Here is a 17994-nt window from a genome sequence, read left to right as displayed (position 1 = left end):
CACAAATGGCAAGATGACAGCAGGAGGCGAGGAGACTAGGTAAATCTCCAACCACCACCCTTCTCTCTCAAACTCTAGCCACCTCATTCGTATCTGCGGGCTATATACAAGACCTACTTGGTTGATGTCCTCATCCCTTCACGCCTGGCCTAGAGGTTGTCTAGAGGAGTAGAAGCTAAACCAGCCTCGTGACCTGAAAGCCCTGCTTAGTTTTTTTTAGCGAAGGTATGAAGTCTCGATGTGGACCAACAAGGTCCACAATACATGAGTTCTCTTATAAGTGGTTTGAAAAATTAATAAGATAGTACAACTGGATGAAGTAGTTGTCCCTTCTCTCACACAACAAAAAGTTATATGTATCTCAGTAAAGTTTTCGGACCGATGTCAAATCATTTTTTTGAACAAACAGTACAAAGGCAGACACTCATAAAGGCGCAAGGCATAGGGCAGTCAGAAGTGAAACCAAGCAAAGTAAGGATCAATGGACCGATGAAGCAGAGGATGGTGTTCGGCCAATGTCTGACGAAACAGAAGATGTTCAAAGCAGTTAAAGAGACATGCGAAGGCGGGAGACCAGTTAACGCGGTCTGGAGTTGTTGGGTGTGGGCCCAGTGGTCAGTGGGTGAGTTGGCGCTGTTATAAGCCATAGCCGTGTATGATCACTATTCATCGAAGAAGATATGAACATATGAATCCATCCCCTCTGTCCGTTCTTCTTCTTCCCCAAGTTCTCTTCTCCTGCCCCTGCTCTTGTTTTTGAAATCCCCAATTCGCTGCTACATCTAACCCAATCATACGTTAGGTCGTAACAGATTGCCATCCTCTCGCCGCTATCAGGTTGAAGGGTCTCCTTTTGACATCTTGAGGAAGCACTCCAACAGCTTCAGCCCAGGACACCGTGTGATCGATATCTCCGCGTGGTTGTTACATACATCATGGCTCAACTAATTAATGTACTATCTTGTGTTGATAGGATTGTCCAGAAATGGAACTTATGTTTAAGAAACAAATTGAAATCTTGTAGAACTAATGTAATCTCTCTTCTGCTGTCAGTATTTTACTACCATGTTCAAAATGTTGAGAACAATTTCATGATTCAGAGCATACTATTGACTGAATGTGTGAAGATACCCAGGAAAAACTCAACTTGCAAAAAGATGGATTAACAGGATTACACCAACTTCTGCAATACGAATATTTGCTCTTGGAATTCAATGCAAGCCAAATAATGTCTTTTTCTAAAAGGTTGCTCTTTAAGAATAGTACAAGACATATGTCTACTGCAACAGGAGCAAATTTAGCATATATGGAGCAATCTGAAAAAATACGTGTTGCTATTTACAAATTATTCATATCTACAACCAAATATTTAGTTACACTGAATACTTGACTATGGTAGAGGACAGCCTGTTGCAGTTGCTTCATGTTTAGTCAGCGGTCGCGTCTGTCATGTTCAAAACCATGAAATTGGCTGTCGGAATTCAGCAGTTCTGCGACATGGAACAAAAGGAAGATCTTAGATTAACACCTAATTTTAAGTTTTAAGGAGACAACATTTCAATAATTTGGTAGTCAGCAGTTATTCTGTAGGTATAAACACTAATTTGCTATCATCTTATCTTAGTCTGGAAGTCAGAAACAATTCTGACTGAAGAGAACTTTTGTGGCAGCTTAACTGTCAACAGAAGTTACCACAAGAGAAGGTAACTTAAATATCACATACCGCTGTTAGTTTGTGCAAAATCCTGGTCTACCAAAGTTGCTTGTAGTTCTAGCCATACCTGGAACTGCAAGAACAAATTTCATCATCACATAGAGAAGGGGAAAAACAACTTCCATAATATAATTCATGATGATGAAGCCAGGGCTATCCCCTTTTCCAAAAAAAAAATCGTGATGGTATTGTTATGTTCTTAAGAATAATTAATTCCCATGACATATTGAAGAAAACATACTTCAATCGGAGTTAACCCACTGAGGATGTCAGTCTGCACATGGTTAGGTGAAGAGGTTCCCAGACTAACTCCATCTGAGGAAGTCCCAGCAACACCTTCAGCACCCAACATTGCATAATGGAGAAGCGATTTGAGTATTGATGATCAAGCACACTGCATATACTGTCAAATTAGAAAAACCGGGTACAACAATCACACCTGCTGCAGGATAAGAAGTACCAGGAGCATTAGTTGTCGAGAAGCTGAAGTGTCCATTCTGTTGGCCAGTTAGACTTGCAGCTGTGAATGTGATCGGGTCATCCTCTGGAACCTACCATCCAAGAAATATTTCAGGTTGTCAATGAAAAATTGTGGGATAGAATTGTTGATTGTAACTTTACTTACTGGTGCAAGAATGTGGGACGGAATAGTTGGCTCTGCTGAAAATGATCCCTGTCCCTGATCATTTATGAAATTTCCCTGGGCCAGATAGTAAGGAGATACACTCTGTGACGTACAAGGATCGTGCTGGTCAAGTCCTACAGCAGGTTGATCCCCAAAACTATCAGAATCAACACTAATAATAACTTCCTGTGATGCTCATTTCAAAAATAATTTTCTTGCGAGCGATGAAACAGGAACAGTATGGAGGATGCGTGATGCAAAATTATGCAGGTGTTTAGTATTGACCTTGATGCACACTCTGTTCATATGTGGGCTGCGAAAACGGCAGCGTTTCTTGGTTTGAAGGACCAGCGTCGTTGTTTGACAGGACTGCCGGCTGTGAGCACCCATTCAATGGACGTCGATCACCAAATTCTGCAATAAGCTGAATTCAGAGAAACATGCATGTAGCGCAATGGAACAAAATATTAAAATTTGTCATGTTGTTGTACCTTGTACCGAAGGACCCGCATCATGGGGCACTGCACGGACTGGGTGGCCATTGATCATGAAGTAATCAGGGGTAAGATGCCCTGAGCTCTCGCGCTCGTCAAACTTCTTATACGCAGACTTTTTCCAGTTGTTCACTTTATGCTGTAACAGAATACATGAAGGTAATCGCCAGCACTATTATTTCAGTGACTATCAACTGCTAAACTGTGATATGTTAAAATAAGATTTCTAAGATGCAATTGCTTCATTCTGGGTATCATTGCATCTGATGGTAATGGCACTGAGAAAAGGATTGATGTACATGGTAAACTACAAATCGATTTACCATGCTTAGTATTAATCTACGACCTAATAGACAACTCAAAATAAGATCTGTATTGACCAAAGAAAAGTGTAATCCCAAATCCAAGGTATGAAGTATAATTTTGTCAGATCCAAAGTACCGCTAGGCGGTTGGCCTTCGCCTAGCACCTAGGCGGTCATACAGTTTTGACTGTCAGTGTGTATTTAGGATATTATATGCATATAGACATTACTTTACAGAAATTTTGTGACGGAACAAGCCATTCCCTTCTAAAAGCAGAACATTTAGTGCTAAGACATCATATTTTCATATGAAATAATGTCACTCAGAAGGCCATAAAAGTTTATGGAAGATATGATATGTGCTTGAACATTTTTTTTAACTTAAATTAGCCTGGCAGCCACTTAAAGGACGAACGTGTTCTTCAGCTAACTATGGGAAACAATAGATGTTTCATTGAATGAGCAAAAAGTAAAAAATAGAAGAACATGGAGGCCTCCATCACGAATGAGCAAATTACACAGTGTATTAAATTTCCAATGCAATATAGTTAAAAAAAATGGTGCTCAGAATGGATAACTGGATATACTCACATTCGCTTCGGCGGTCTTTGACAACAAAAGGATCGCTGATTGCTTCCTGAACTCTGGTAGTATGAACCTGCCTTTTCACTCGTGCTGTCAACCTTAACCTTTTCCTCTGGGAGCTCTCTGTAAAGGAGAAGGGACCAATATATGCCTCACCGTTTGCTAGATTAACAGTTTTCAAGACTGACTCTTTCCCTTTGTGCATATATATCTGCTTGTTGAATTCCTCTTTGGTGAAGTCCTCTTGTCCTTGCTCAGTAAAGAAATCAGCATGGACTGCTAAAATCTCAATTTTCAATTTAGAAAGGTCGCCCTGTGTGATTTGCCTATCATTTCCAAATATCGCTACCTTAGCGTTTCTTCCATTCTGCCATTTTACTGGGCAACCAGTGAAAAGTGGATCTTTTGGTCTGTCAACATCGACAAACCGCAGCTTGACTCTAGAGATGCCTCCAGTTTCAGGAAAACCTTCTGACATCTGCCTAAATTTTTAAATAAGATGAGAGTGAGATAGTAACAAAAGGAAAATTCCCAGATTATGTAGAAAGCAAATACTTGAGTTGACAGTAAGAATCAAGACATAAATAAAAAACATGTACAATAAGAAGGAAAAAATGGCAGATACCTAGGAGGGTCATTAATGACAGTAGGAAGCGGAGCTGCTTGTCGTCCCTGCTTCTATTACATGACGTAGCAACATTGAGTTGGGATAAAGTGCAGGTACAGATATGCAAAATATATTACACGGATGAAGATCCAGACTCTAACCTCTGTCTGTACCGTTGACCGAATCATATCTTGTATGGATACGATCAAAGAACTGTTGGATGCAAAACAATACACAACAGGAGATAAGATTAATTAATTAATTAATTAAACCAAGGAAGCATCAAGCCATCACATCACATCCACAACATTCCAAAGTACTCCCTCCGTCCCATAATATAATATCTTATTACATCCAATTTGCTTTCCAACAACAATCTTGTCATCATAAAAAGAAAGACACAAAGATGGATGTTTTATTTCTCATCACAGGATAAAACTGGCAGTTCTCAGAAAGCAAACCAGGACTTCAATTATCACTCCCTTAGTTTCGTAAAATAAAATGCGCTAATTCCTAGTATATTCGGACATCTGAATTGTGGCATGGACACGTGCGCTTGCAAAACATAAATATGTGTACGTACCTCTGAAACTGAAAAGAAGCAAGCTGCTCCGCCAACAATCTGTGGATTATGTTGGGGAGGTCGAGGAGCAGCCTCTCCATGGAGCCAAGCCGCGCGGCGAGCCCCGTGAACTGCATAAACAGTTGAAAACCCACCGCCAAACTCCGTGAGTTGTCGGTCGCCACAAAACCAAACACACACACAGCGAGGAGGACGAGACGACTGGGGGAAAACAAAATCAAAATGCGGAGAGGGAGGGGAACCGGGTGGAGCCGCGAAGAGGAATGGCCTCACCTGGCGAACCATGTGCGCCAGCTGCTCGACGGTGACCGGTCTCGCACTCCTCCTCTCCCTGCGGCGCAGATCCGCGCGAATGAAGCAGGCGCAGCCGGTGAGTTCAAAATTCAAATCAAGGAAGCGAGACAAGGAGGCGAACGGCTAGGTGAGGTAGGTGAGGGTACTCACAGCCACATCATGAGGAGCACCGTCCGGCGCAGCCGCTTCCTCGGGGACCGCGGTCCCTCCTGCTCCGTCGGCACGGCCTCCAGCGGCCGCTTGGGCGCCATCGCGAGGTTGGGGGCGGCGGTGGAGCTGAGACTGAGTAGCGGCCGGGTAGCGTGTGGGGAATGGCGATGGGTGGCGGGTGGTCGTCGGGGCGCTGTATATATAAGAGGGAAAAAAGCGGAGCGGAGGGAGAGCAAAGGGAGAGGCACACTAGTAGAAAACGGACCATTAGTACCGGTTAGTGTCGGTTATGGAACCGGCACTAAAGTTTCGGTACTAAAGGCTCCCCTTTTAGTACCGGTTCGGCACGAACCGGCGCTAAATGCCATCATGTGGCGTGAGCTCACGCCTTGGTACGGGGGACCTTTAGTACCGGTTGGTGTTACTAAAGTTTTTTTTTAGAATTTTTTTTTGAAAATTTTGGAATTTTTTTTAATTTTTTTTCATTTTTAATTTTTCTGAATTATTTGATGATTTAGTCTCTAATCACCTCTCTTAACTGCTTAAGTGTGGATCACTCATTCCAAATTATCTAACTTCCCGACCAGTCACCCATCCCTCTCACTACTCCAGCCCAAGCACGCTTAACTTTCAGGTTCTATTCTCCTTCGTTTCCGAGTCTGCACTTGTTGTTTTCCTGACAATAGTAAGATGTCAATCCTATTAACCTTCAGGAATTTTTCTTGAGCATGAAGTGACACATTTCACTGTTTGAGTTTGAAACTATTGTTTTAAAAAACAATAATTATTTAATAACACTAATATTTCTTGAATAATTAGTTTGACCACAGTTTGACCACAGTTTGACCAAAATTGAAATAACTAAAATAATTATTTAGTAACACTAATATTCTAGAATAATTAGTTTGACCATTGTTTGACCACAGTTTGCCCACTGTTTGAATATTTTTCAATTTTTTCCACTCTAGATCTTAAAAGCCCCGTAACTTTTTTCTATTAGGTTTTTGAAAATGTTTAACGGGGTTCCCCGGTTAAATTTGGATGTAACTTTTCGAGTAGATGATTTTTCATATAAAAAACTTTTTCATCCGAGTTAGTATGCAAAAGTTATGCCCATTTTTACAAATTTCAGAGAGATTTTGCAAATAAAGTCAAAATTCACATTTGCAAATTTTTCCAACAACTAGACCACATATCACATGAGAAACTTATTTTCTTTTTTTTTTGACATTTCCATTATTTTCTTTTATTTTTTTTAAAACTGAAAAGGCGATCCGGGGGGGTAGAGTTTGTGTCTTCAACCGGTACTATAGGTCAGACCCCTTTAGTACCGGTTCATGGCACGAACCGGTAGTAAAGGTTAGACCTTTAGTACCGGTTCGTGCCATGAACCGGTACTAAAGGTGATCGTGGGGCCCTGGCCTGACGCCAGCCTGCCACCACCCCTTTAGTATCGGTTCGTGCCACGAACCGGTACTAAAGGTTCAACACGAACCGGCATTAATGCAAATCCGTTCGAACCGGCACTAATGATACCATTAGTACCGGCTCAAATACAAACCGGCACTAATGTGCTTCACGTTTGACCATTTTTCTACTAGTGGCACACGCGGCGCAGCCACCCACACCACTCCCGGCAAGGAGGCACTCCCTCCCGGCTCGCGTCGCTCGGCACCGCGTGAGACGGTGGGGGTGGGGCACTGCTCTTGCTCGGGATTTGCTTTGCTTGCGCCACGGCCGGCCGGCTGCCTCGTTTCCGACGCGCTTCCCTCGTACGATCTCGCTCTTTTTTAAGTACATATTTCCTCTTGCCTGATTTGGCAAAAATGCTACAGTACATCTACAGGGCTTTACAGAAGTTTACAGGTTCCTTCCAAACTTCATAAACATCGCCCCTCCCCCTGATTTTCAACACCCAATCAAAAAACGCCACGTAAAATCAATCCTGTAAACTCCTGTAAAAACCTGTATGTGTAGCATTGTTGCTGATTTGGTGCTTATTCTTTTCAGTTCAAACGACGTTCTGGCTTCTTATTTTGGTAAGAAAACTGACAACATTCTAACAACGACATTCGTCTCTCGAATCACTCGTCAATTACTAGTAAACAAGTTTGAGATTGTTGACATCGATCCAGTTCTTTTTCTTTGCATAAAAGGCCGTGACGTTTCAGCTTTAAATTAGATTAATAAAGTCAAATCGATTTGAACAATACATGGTCTACTTTTTTTTTGACGAGAAACAGCGAGCGCTGATGTCATTTTGTATCGATACATGGTCTACTCTCTTCCTTCCTTCCTTCTCTTGAGAGACCCACGCCGCGATCCCCGCTTCCTTGGGTGGCCTCGCCGCTCCGAGTGGGGATGGGAGAGAAGAGGGGACGTTGTACGTACTAGCTAGCACTAAGTTAGGGTTTAGGGTTTGGTTTGTCTTTGGGCGTATGGCGTTATGTCGTGTCTGGCATCATGCCATGGTGAATCTCGGCACCGGCACTCACGAGTGCCATCGAAAAGCTCCTCTTCTCCCTCTTCCGGCAATATTCCATGGTGGAAAACGACGGCTAGCGGTGGAGCTTCAAATATAAGCTTGGTTGATAGGCTGTCGATGCGAGTCGGTCCGGCTTCCTTCCCCATTTTTTTTCTCGCTGTCATGGTGGGGAAAGAAGAGAGTGGGATGGATTTGTCGTTCGGCATTGTTGACTTGGCGTAATGTGGGGAACGTTGCTGGCTTCGGTGTTTCTTCGACATTCTTCTTCCGCTGCCTTGGCCTCAGTTGCCGGAACTACGGATGAAACTTGCAAAGACACAGGTGGCTAGGGTGGTTTGCTAGCCTCTATAGGATTTTTTGACTGTTTTCGAAGCCCACGCACGTCTTCAACCTCCATGTGGGAGGCCCTTTGCTCCTTGCCTCATGGCGAGGATTTGGCAAGAGATGATGGCAAAGCATCTCTTGGGAGGTTGTCGGTCGATTTAGGGTCCAATTATCGTCTTGTTTTCTCTCTTGGGCTCATGATGTATCCTGATGTACAATGGGAGGATTCCTTTGTAATTAAAAAGAAAATAATTCTCTCCAACCGCAGAATAACATCGTCTTTGCCACCAATATAAGTCATGAAGAAATCAAGATAACCAAATCTTATGGAAAATGCCTCCAAAGAAATTACAACGCGGAATACAGCCACCTCACAATATAATAGAGTGAACGAGGGTTTTTACCTTGAGCATGAACCAGGAGTGGGGTAGTGGGGTGTAACCAAGGCATTGGCTCCATGTGGGGGGAATCAACTTATCAACACCTGTGATGGGTGATGCCGGCAATGACATCGATAATGCTGAATAGTTCATGAACTTTGCTTCGGTACGACTCCATAGAAAAGTTTAGATACTTCGATGCTAATTAAAGGTGAAGGTTAGAAGTTAGCCCTTTCAATAAAAGAAGGTAATATAGTCTACTGTATCCAAATCAATCTATTCAATATGTTTAATCTATAGGCTAATATTGTGATAGCCTTTCTAAGTAACTTAGGGGGATGTATTGGAGCAAAACTCATAGTTCACTTCACAAAACTAAGTAGGAGTACCAGAAAATTCCCTTTGTACTAATATTGTTTATGCTAGTACACTTAATTAAGCGTAAAGCACACCAGAGGTCCATGTACTATTGCCGATGGTCATGGCACTTTCAAATGTAATATAACGATCCGGAGCACATCAAGTGACTCATTTTAGTAAAATCGTGCTTGACTGACACCACGTCCTTCAGTTGGTCTTGGCGCAAATCCTTCCAACCTTTTTTTTTGAACCGGGCATTGCCTCTTTCCATTACTGCGACATAACGGAAATACAACAGTCCAAAAAGGAGAAAGAGGAAGCGAGTTCAACGCATCGCCGGGAAACCCACTGTGAGCACTCGCCATCGAGATTACTCACTGTGGGGCGAAAACCCGACGACACCAAATCTCTGTAGCTAAGGACCAGAGACAAACAGCCCCAAAAGAGCACAAAACACAAGCTCGCAACAGTCGAGCAGAATAAGTTCAGACCCACGCAGGGGAGAGCAGCTCAAGCATCAAACTAAACCACAGGGACACAACTCCAGTAGAATCAGCAGGTTGTCTCTTCACGATTCGCAGCACAAATCCTCATCATCATCGACGCATTCTCCTTCAGCATCTTCGCGCCGTCCCTCATGGCAGTCGCGTCATCCTGCTTCATCATTCCCGCCCAATAGCAAATTAAGGCACAGGTAGAGAAAATACATTCAAACGGGCTCGTAAGAGGTTTGAACTCAAAGGTGGCCCTGTTGCGACACGACCAGATCGCCCAGCACACAGCAGCGATCCCTGCTGTATAGAACTCCCCCCCCCCCCCAGGTATGAATGTAAAACACCAAGAGTAGGCCTGCCAAATATTATCAGGGCATAAAGCAGTGCCAAACATACATGCCACTGTTCTCCAGGCTATCCTGGCAACAGGACAAGTAAAGAACAAATGCTGTGCGGTCTCTCTTCCTTCACAAAAAGAACATTTTGAATTTCCTTTCCAACCGCGATGTTTCATCACATCCCTGGTCAGGACAGCATCCTGAAAAAGTTGCCACAATAATATTTGAATTTTGAGAGGGATTCTAGCACTCCAGATCCATCTGTAATCACACCCAGAGACATTCTTTTCCATGAATGAGTACACCGATTTGGTGGTAAAAGAGGTCTTACCACCCAAGCCCCCATTTGATCACATCAGAGGCATTTGAAATACATGCTTCCCTGGCCCTATTACCAACCACAGCCCATTGATCTAAGAGCTCACCATTCAACCTCCTTCTAAAGAATGAGGAGGGATCAGCATTTGCGCATTTATCAATAGTGCACTCAGAATAATTGCAGATCGAGAAAAGACGGGGAAACTGCTCAGCCAGAGGGATATTGTCCCCAATGGGGTCAATCCATAGCCTAGCAATGTTTCCCGATTGTACAATTACTCTCCTCCCTGCCAGATAAAGATTCTTGACCTTCATGATCGCTTTCCAGCATGGTGAATCATTGCACTTCATTTTAATGTCAGCCACAGTAGCCCTACTGAAGTATTTGGCTTTTACAATATCCTGCCATAGGCCGGATTTAGTTTCTAATTTCCACCACCATTTAGTAAGCAGGCTAAGGTTCTGCTTATGTAAGTCTTTCACACCCAGCCCTCCTTTATTCTTGGATCTACAAATTCTAATCCATTTAACAAGGTAGTAACGTTTCCTATTCTGGGTCACATGCCAAAAGAATCTCCTTCTACATTTATCAATCCTGGCCAGAGTAGTTTTAGATAGAAGGTACATGGACATATAATAAAAAGCAATGCTAGATATATTAGCATTGAGCAATGTCAAGCGCCCCCCAGATGAGGCATTGCCCCCCAGGCCAGAATCACATCTCTTAATGAATCTGGACTCTAAAAAGTCCCAGTCAGCTACTCGTAAAGAAGAAAAGGTCACTGGCACCCCCAGATACTTCATGGGAAAGTGCCCTATTTGACAATCGAACATATCAACATATGCTCTAAGGATATCATCATCCCCCCCTACACACAGGATCTCACTTTTCTGGAAATTGATTTTGAGCCCAGACATGAGCTCAAAAATGTATAACAACAACTTCATGTTCACAGCCTTCTCTAGATCATAGTCAATGCACAAAACTGTATCATCTGCGTACTGCAGTATGGCCACTCCCTTTTCAACAAGGTCTGGAGCGAGCCCAACAAATAAATCATTCTTCTGTGCCTGCAGCACCATTTTACACAGGCATTCAACAGCAATGTTAAAAAGGAAGGGCGACACCGGATCCCCTTGTCTAACCCCTTTAAAGCTCTTGAAATATGGGCCCATAACGTTGTTCAACTTCACGCTAACTGTGCCATCGACCAGAACACTTTTAATCCACCCGCACCATGTGGGACCAAACCCTCTCATCTCGAGACAATCCAAAAGAAAGTCCCAATTCACTTTGTCATATGCTTTCTCGAAATCAAGCTTAATGACAATACCCACCTTCTTCTTGATGTAAGTATGATGCAGAATTTCATGCAAAGATAATACTCCATCCATGATATTCCTATGCTTGATAAATGCATTCTGATGCCTACTAAACAGCTTATCAGCTAAGGGGGCCACCCTGTTATCCAGCACCTTAGTTATCAGTTTGTAAGGACATCTTAGCAGGCAAATCGGCCTAAACTGCTGGATTTTATTGGCCCCATTGATCTTGGGCAGTAAAGTAATAATGCCATAATTCAATCTACAGACATCAAGCTCCCCAACATGAAAGGCAGTAAACAATCTCATGATATCACTCTTCACTATCTCCCAGCAATGCTGGTAGAATTCAGCGGGGATATTATCTGGACCAGGGGCCCTGTTACTTTTCATGGAAAACAAGGCTCTCTTCACTTCTTCCTCTGTGAAAGGCCTATTAAGGATCTCGTTGTCGAGCTCATCGAGCTTTTCTTCAGCCCCCCAAATATCAGGGTCAAGGTGGAATATGTTTCCCTGAGCCGGCCCAAAAAGATTTTTGTAAAAATCAGTGGCATGCTCCAGTAGCTTCTCAGTCCCCCCAATCACCGTACTCCCAACATGAAGTGAATGTATAGTGTTTTTACGCTTATTACCATTAGCAATTTTTTGATAATAGGCGGTGTTGCGACCCCCCCCCCCCCAGCAGCCATCTTTCATTAGATTGCTGCAGCAGAAAAAGCTCCTCATTGACAAGAATTTCATTCATATCCACAAGGAGATCTGTCTTCCTACAGAACATTTCATGGTCTATCTTCCCCTCCTCTTCTATTTTCTCAATGAAAGCAAGTTCTTCTCTAATCTCCTGCTTCCTTTTCTTTTCATCACCGAATTTATTCGATCCCCAGCCTTTGAAAAACTTCTTAAATCTTTTTAGTTTGATATTAAGAATATCAACAGGATCGGTGGCATTCACATTCTGGTTCCAGATTTTGCTAACTAGAGGAAGAAATTCCTTAGATTTTAGCCAGCTTATTTCAAATCTGAACTCTCTTTTTTGTGGGGCTCTGACAACATGGTTATCAGAGTACAGTAAGAGAGCATTGTGATCAGAGATCTCCCTGGCGAGTTTCTTCATGTTAACCATAGGAAACATCTCCTCCCACTCATTATTCATCAGAACACGATCCAATTTCTCCAAGGTCGGATGAGATTGGTTATTAGACCAAGTGTACGCCCCCCCGCTCATATAAATCTCCCTCAGACACATAGTGTTAATGATAGAGTTGAACAGGTCAGAATGTGCTGTTCGACGCCATCTTTTATTCTTCTCTCCACTATGTCTGAGAATATTGAAGTCTCCTCCAATTAGTAAAGGAGTCTGAATATGGCAATAGAAATCATCCAATTCACTAAGAAAATCATTTTTATCCCTCTCATGGGCTGCTCCATAGACACTACAGAGAGTCCAGATTTTTTCCTTACTAATATCATATAGAGAGTCTTGGAGAATGAACCTGCCTTTTCTCCAAGCAACTACTTCAAACTTTTCCTTCCGAACCCCACATAAGATACCTCCAGCCTTGCCAATTGAGGGGACCCAGCCCCACTCAAACAGGTTGTGAGGGTCGAGCTTTCTAAAATAACTATCCAAAAAATTCTTCTTCAACGTTTCTTGCAGACAAAGAAAGTCAAGGGAATGGTCCTTAATCATATGGGACAGGCAGGTTCTCATTCCTTTCTTTCCTGCCCCCTTGCAATTCCAAAAAAGACCTATCATTTGTATCTTTTCCCTGTTCGTCCCCCTCTGGTGGCCCTGGTATTATGGGCAGGGCTGCCAGCCTGTGTGCCTCCCACAGGATTTTTTTGACTTCAAGTAATGGGCCTGGAAATAGCCACTTTCACTTTAGGGCTTTTCCTTTTCCTAGACCGGACCAAGGTAAATTTCTCTTCCATGTCCTCTTCCCCATCCCCCCAGTCAGTACTAACAGGAGTTTGGTCTTCTTTTCCATTTGTGATATACATCACTTCCTCCTCTACCCTCACATTTTGACCCCTCTCCGTTTTGGACATTCCCCCCTGACTATTTCAAGTTCTCTAATAATATCCACATTAGAGAAATTATTGTCAGGGAAAGCTACCCCCATTTTCACAGCACGAATCATAAGTTCAGGATTATCAAGAGCATCAAAGGAGTTATGGTTAGCTGAATTACCTTCCAAATTTCTCTTCTTGGAAATGGCAACAGCTCTCTCTTGCATTCTTCCTTCCATATTCTGCAAATTCCTCAAGCTAAACCTCTGAACTTCTTCAGATAAAAGGGGAGGGGTGAGAATCACCTCTCCCACATCTTCAGAAGGAGAGGCAGGGAATTGTACCAGGTAATCTGAATTTTCCAACTTGGAAAGGTCCTCTCCCTCAAGTTCCACCACCTGTTCATAATCCATAGCCACATTTAAATGAGCTATATCATCATGGGGCATACCAGTAACATGAGAACATGTATCAACATTATTTTTTTCTACCTGGATCTCATCAGCATTATGCTTGGTGTCATCAACACCCAGCATTGCCTGAGAGGCCTGCGCTTTTTCTTTTTTATAAGCCTCCACAGCCATGGTTTCAATTAACAGGGTGTTATCTTCTGATTCCTCAGATTCCATGCTTTCTCCTTCTTTCTCATCGACCGGGTTCTCGTCCCCATCACCATCATTTTTACTGTATCCATCATTTTTCCCTTTGTGTCCAGACTTAGGGTTATGCTTGCCCCATGTGGATGTTCTCACAAAAGGGGTTTTGTTAACACCCTCCTCCATCTGCACTTCTTTTTTCTCTCTTTCTGGGTCATGAACCAACACCTTCTCGATTTCATAGGAAAATCAAAGAAGTGCGTACCCAACACTGCTTCAGCTACCCCAGGGAGTTCGTCAACATTGCGACACCCCAGCCGGACCCTGACAAATTCTGGCTTGTGCAGGGTGGCCATGTCGATCTCGAGTGGGACGCCCACCAGGGAAGAAACATACGCAACATTTCTCTCATGTCTTCTTTCCAGAGGGATATTGGCAACTTCCACCCACGCCATCTCCATGATCCCTTTGGCCCCAATGTTGGTCGACCAAGGGACGATCTTAACTACCACACCACAAGATTTGAGGATCATTCTACCATTATAACATGCCTTTTTCACATCTCTTTGGTTAGGAAATCTCATCACATAAGTGTCAGGGCCAATAGTGCGGGCAGTGCAGTGCCATTTGGTCCCTATGTAATCAGAAAATGCTTCCTCAAGCTCTTTCACACTAGCATTCCCCTCTACGACAGCAATCACTACGCTAGTAGATCTCTCCTTGAGCTGTTTAGCAGTGCAGGAATCAGGGATGTATAGGAACCCCTGCCCTTTAGCTTGAAAAGCACACATGGGGAACATTAACGGCAATTCCTAAATATAAGACGTTTTGGCTATAAGGCTTCAAAATGACTTTTCCCCCCTCTTGGGCCTCTACTCCCAATATCCACCATGATCGATAGCTTGCGATCATCGTCCTCCTCGTTCAATCCACAAGTACCATTGATGAAGTGCCATGACTGTCCTCTGGATTTCAAGTCAAAGGTCAACAATCTCTACAAAGTTAAATGCCGAATCACCAGCTGGTAAGTTTAGTTATAGAACCATTCTTCGCTTGCTAAGGCCGGCTCGAGATTGTTGAACTGTACTCATATACAGCAGACTCGTTAGCCATTTTGGTCCGCTCAGCATTCCGCCCTCTGTGAAAAAGGTAATAATTCTTCTCTTAAATCATGTACTAGCACAGAACCCTCCTAGCTTGCATCGACAGAACGATTAACAATATCCTGTATACAATCTCTGTGCGTGGTAACATTAACGGCCCAGAGGATATACACTGCCATTCCATATGGCTGATCGTCTTGGTAGTGCTCCACTGCTCCTGCATGCATCGAGAAAATGCAGAGACCATCAATTATAACCATAGTATATAGGAAATACAAAATGCATATATAGTACGTAACTCATAAAAAGGTACAACCAGCTTGATGCATCGATCGATGATCCCTCCGAAACAAACAACAATGGTGGCGAGTGAGAGGCTGCAGCGTGCCAGCTAGCGCGCGCGAACTTGAGGAAACAGGAAATGGCGGGAGGCAAGATATATAGGCATACCATAGCACAAGCCGCCATTAGCTGAACAAGTCAATAACATTGTCTTTGCCACCAATATAAGTCATGAAGAAATCAAGATGACCAAATCTTATGGAAAATGCCTCCAAAGAAGTCACAACGCGGAATACAGCCACTTCACAATCTAATAGAGTGAACGAGGGTTTTTACCTTGAGCATGAACCAGGGGTGCGGTGTAACCAAGGCATTGGCTCCATGTGGAGGGAATCAGCACATGTGAAGGGTGATGCCGGCAATGACATCGATAATGCTGAATAGTTCATGAACTTTGCTTCGGTATGACCCCATAGAAGGTTAGAAGTTAGCCCTTTCAATAAAATAAGGTAATATAGTCTACTGTATCCAAATCAATCTATTCAATACGTTTAATCTATAGGCTAATATTGTGATAGCCTTTTTAAGTAACTTAGGGGGGATGTATTGAAGCAAAACTCATAGTTCACTTCACAAAACTAAGCAGGAGTACCAACAGAACTTCATAAGAAAATTCCCTTTGTACTAATACTGTTTATGCTGGCACACTTAATTAAGCATAAAGCGCACCAGAGGTCCATGTACTATTGCCGATACTACATTTCGGGCATGGCACTTTGAAATGTAATATAACGATCCGGAGCACATTAAGTGACTCATTTTAGTAAAATCATGCACTAATGGCGTTTTGACTGACACCACGTCGGCCAGCTGGTCTTGGCGCAAATCCTTCCCACCTGTATCCGTTAAACGTTTTGATCTAGAATCCTAGAAGGCTTCAAAATGACTTTTTATTCTCTTCTTTGTTGGGCCTCTACTCCAACTATTCACCATGATCGATAGCTTGCGAGTCCACAAGTACCATTGATGAAGTGCCCTCTGGATTTCAAGTCAAAGGTTAACAATCTCTTGAAAGTTAAATGCCCAATCACCAGCTGGTAAGTTTAGTTATAGACCTGTTCTTCGCTTGCTAAGGCCAGCTCGAGATTGTTGAACTGTACTCATATGCAGCAGACTCGTTAGACATTTTGGTCAACTCAGCATTTCGCGCCCTCTATGAAAAAAGGTAATAATTCTTCTCTTAAATCATGTACTAGCACAGAACCCTCCTAGCTTGCATCGACAGAACGATTAACAATATCCTGTATGCAATATCTGTGCGTGGTAACATTAACGGTCCAGAGGAAGTATAAGATCGAAATACGAAATGCATCTATAGTAACTTACAAAAGGTACAAAAACCAGCTTGATGCATCGATCGATGATCCCTCCGAAACAAACAACAATGGTGGTGAGTGAGAGGCTGCAGCGTGCCAGCTAGCGCGCGCGAACTTGAGGAAACAGGAAATGGCGGGAGGCAAGATATATAGGCATACCATAGCACAAGCTGCCATTAGCTGAACAAGTCATGCATGTGTGTGTGAACGATGGAGACTCTGCGTCGCCTCCGCGCCTGCGGGGATCCGATGGGGTAATCCCTGCGATGCTTCCGTCCGCTAAGCGATTGATTAAAAAAACAGAATTCGGGGAAATTGAAGCGGCCAGACCGCGTAGACGGGGAGGGGAGGGGAGCGGAGACTTGACTTGGCGGCGTACGTAGGACGGTGGGGGTTTTTCGGTGCCTTTTCCATCCATTTTCTGTGGGGTTTCAGGGCATGTTCTGGCCCTGGGTCCGACTTTGCGGGGCTGCATTTCATCGAGATTACCGCTAGAGCTACTAGTCTCCAATCCTCCAATGGTGGGGATATGCACTCTTTCTGGAAAGCTGAACACGGTTTCGATTTACACTTGAGACTTTTCTTTGCTAGCTAGCCTGGGCGGATTGTAATACCACATGAGTTTATCTGCAGTGATCAAAAATGAAGATGCAGCTGGATGAATTAGTTTTCTCCCTTCTTGGTAAAAACAAGGTTTAAGCGTCTCGGAACAGTCTAAGAACGGACGTCAAAGCAGAGAAATAGTGTTCGGAGAATGAAACTCGCCAATAACAAAAGACTGAACTCCGAAGCCAACTTTTTTTTCGAGAATGATGGGGGGCGGCACACGCCCCACCGGTTGTTATATATTACTCGAAGGACTTGGCAGTCATACATCATTTTTCATCGAACGGATAAAAAACTACAAGCTAAGAAGCGAGAAAACAAAAAAAGAGAGGGGGGGGGGGGGGGGGAGGCTAAAGAACCGAGAGGAAAAAAAGGCGGATCGTGAGGAGACGATCCCGGGAGGGAGCATCGAAGCGGCGGCTCCAGAGCAAGAGATCGTCAGCCGCCTTACTGAGAATGTCGTCGGCGTTGCTCCCGATCGCGTTGAAGGTGGCGTTGTTGCGAGCCTTCCAAATCTGCCAAAGAAGCACATAGAGGCTGTCTCTCCAGGCCGCCATCATGGAAACATCCGGCAGCGTAGAGTCAAGAATTCCCCTGATCGTGAGGAAGGGACCCATCCCCAGCCGGTCCCAAGTGGAGGCCG

At 43.6% G+C, this 17994-nt stretch overlaps 2 protein-coding genes across 2 annotated transcripts; both read right to left on the bottom strand.

Moving 5' to 3' along the window:
* Nucleotides 1-1210: 1210 nt before the first annotated feature.
* LOC125531809 (uncharacterized) lies at nucleotides 1211-5538 on the bottom strand. The gene is made up of 14 exons (XM_087524564.1): nucleotides 5357-5538; nucleotides 5186-5243; nucleotides 4913-5022; nucleotides 4491-4542; nucleotides 4348-4400; nucleotides 3729-4204; nucleotides 3133-3140; nucleotides 2831-2972; nucleotides 2625-2753; nucleotides 2340-2473; nucleotides 2154-2265; nucleotides 1956-2050; nucleotides 1724-1787; nucleotides 1211-1490 (listed from the first exon to the last, which is right to left on the bottom strand). The coding sequence occupies exons 1-14, from the start codon at nucleotides 5455-5457 to the stop codon at nucleotides 1432-1434; spliced, it is 1593 nt and encodes a 530-aa protein (XP_087380690.1). The 5' UTR covers nucleotides 5458-5538; the 3' UTR covers nucleotides 1211-1431.
* A 3665-nt stretch (nucleotides 5539-9203) lies between these two features.
* Nucleotides 9204-16849, bottom strand: LOC147973062 (uncharacterized). The gene is made up of 3 exons (XM_087521848.1): nucleotides 13880-16849; nucleotides 13572-13786; nucleotides 9204-9575 (listed from the first exon to the last, which is right to left on the bottom strand). The coding sequence occupies exons 1-3, from the start codon at nucleotides 14168-14170 to the stop codon at nucleotides 9458-9460; spliced, it is 624 nt and encodes a 207-aa protein (XP_087377974.1). The 5' UTR covers nucleotides 14171-16849; the 3' UTR covers nucleotides 9204-9457.
* Between the last annotated feature and the right edge of the window lie 1145 nt (nucleotides 16850-17994).

Source organism: Triticum urartu, chromosome 5A (genome assembly GCF_056163025.1).
Source record: "Triticum urartu cultivar PI428250 chromosome 5A, HENAU_Tu73, whole genome shotgun sequence".
Taxonomy (NCBI): domain Eukaryota; kingdom Viridiplantae; phylum Streptophyta; class Magnoliopsida; order Poales; family Poaceae; genus Triticum; species Triticum urartu.
The sequence above is the reverse complement of the archived record's forward strand: the minus strand, read 5'-3'. Positions and strand labels throughout refer to the sequence as shown.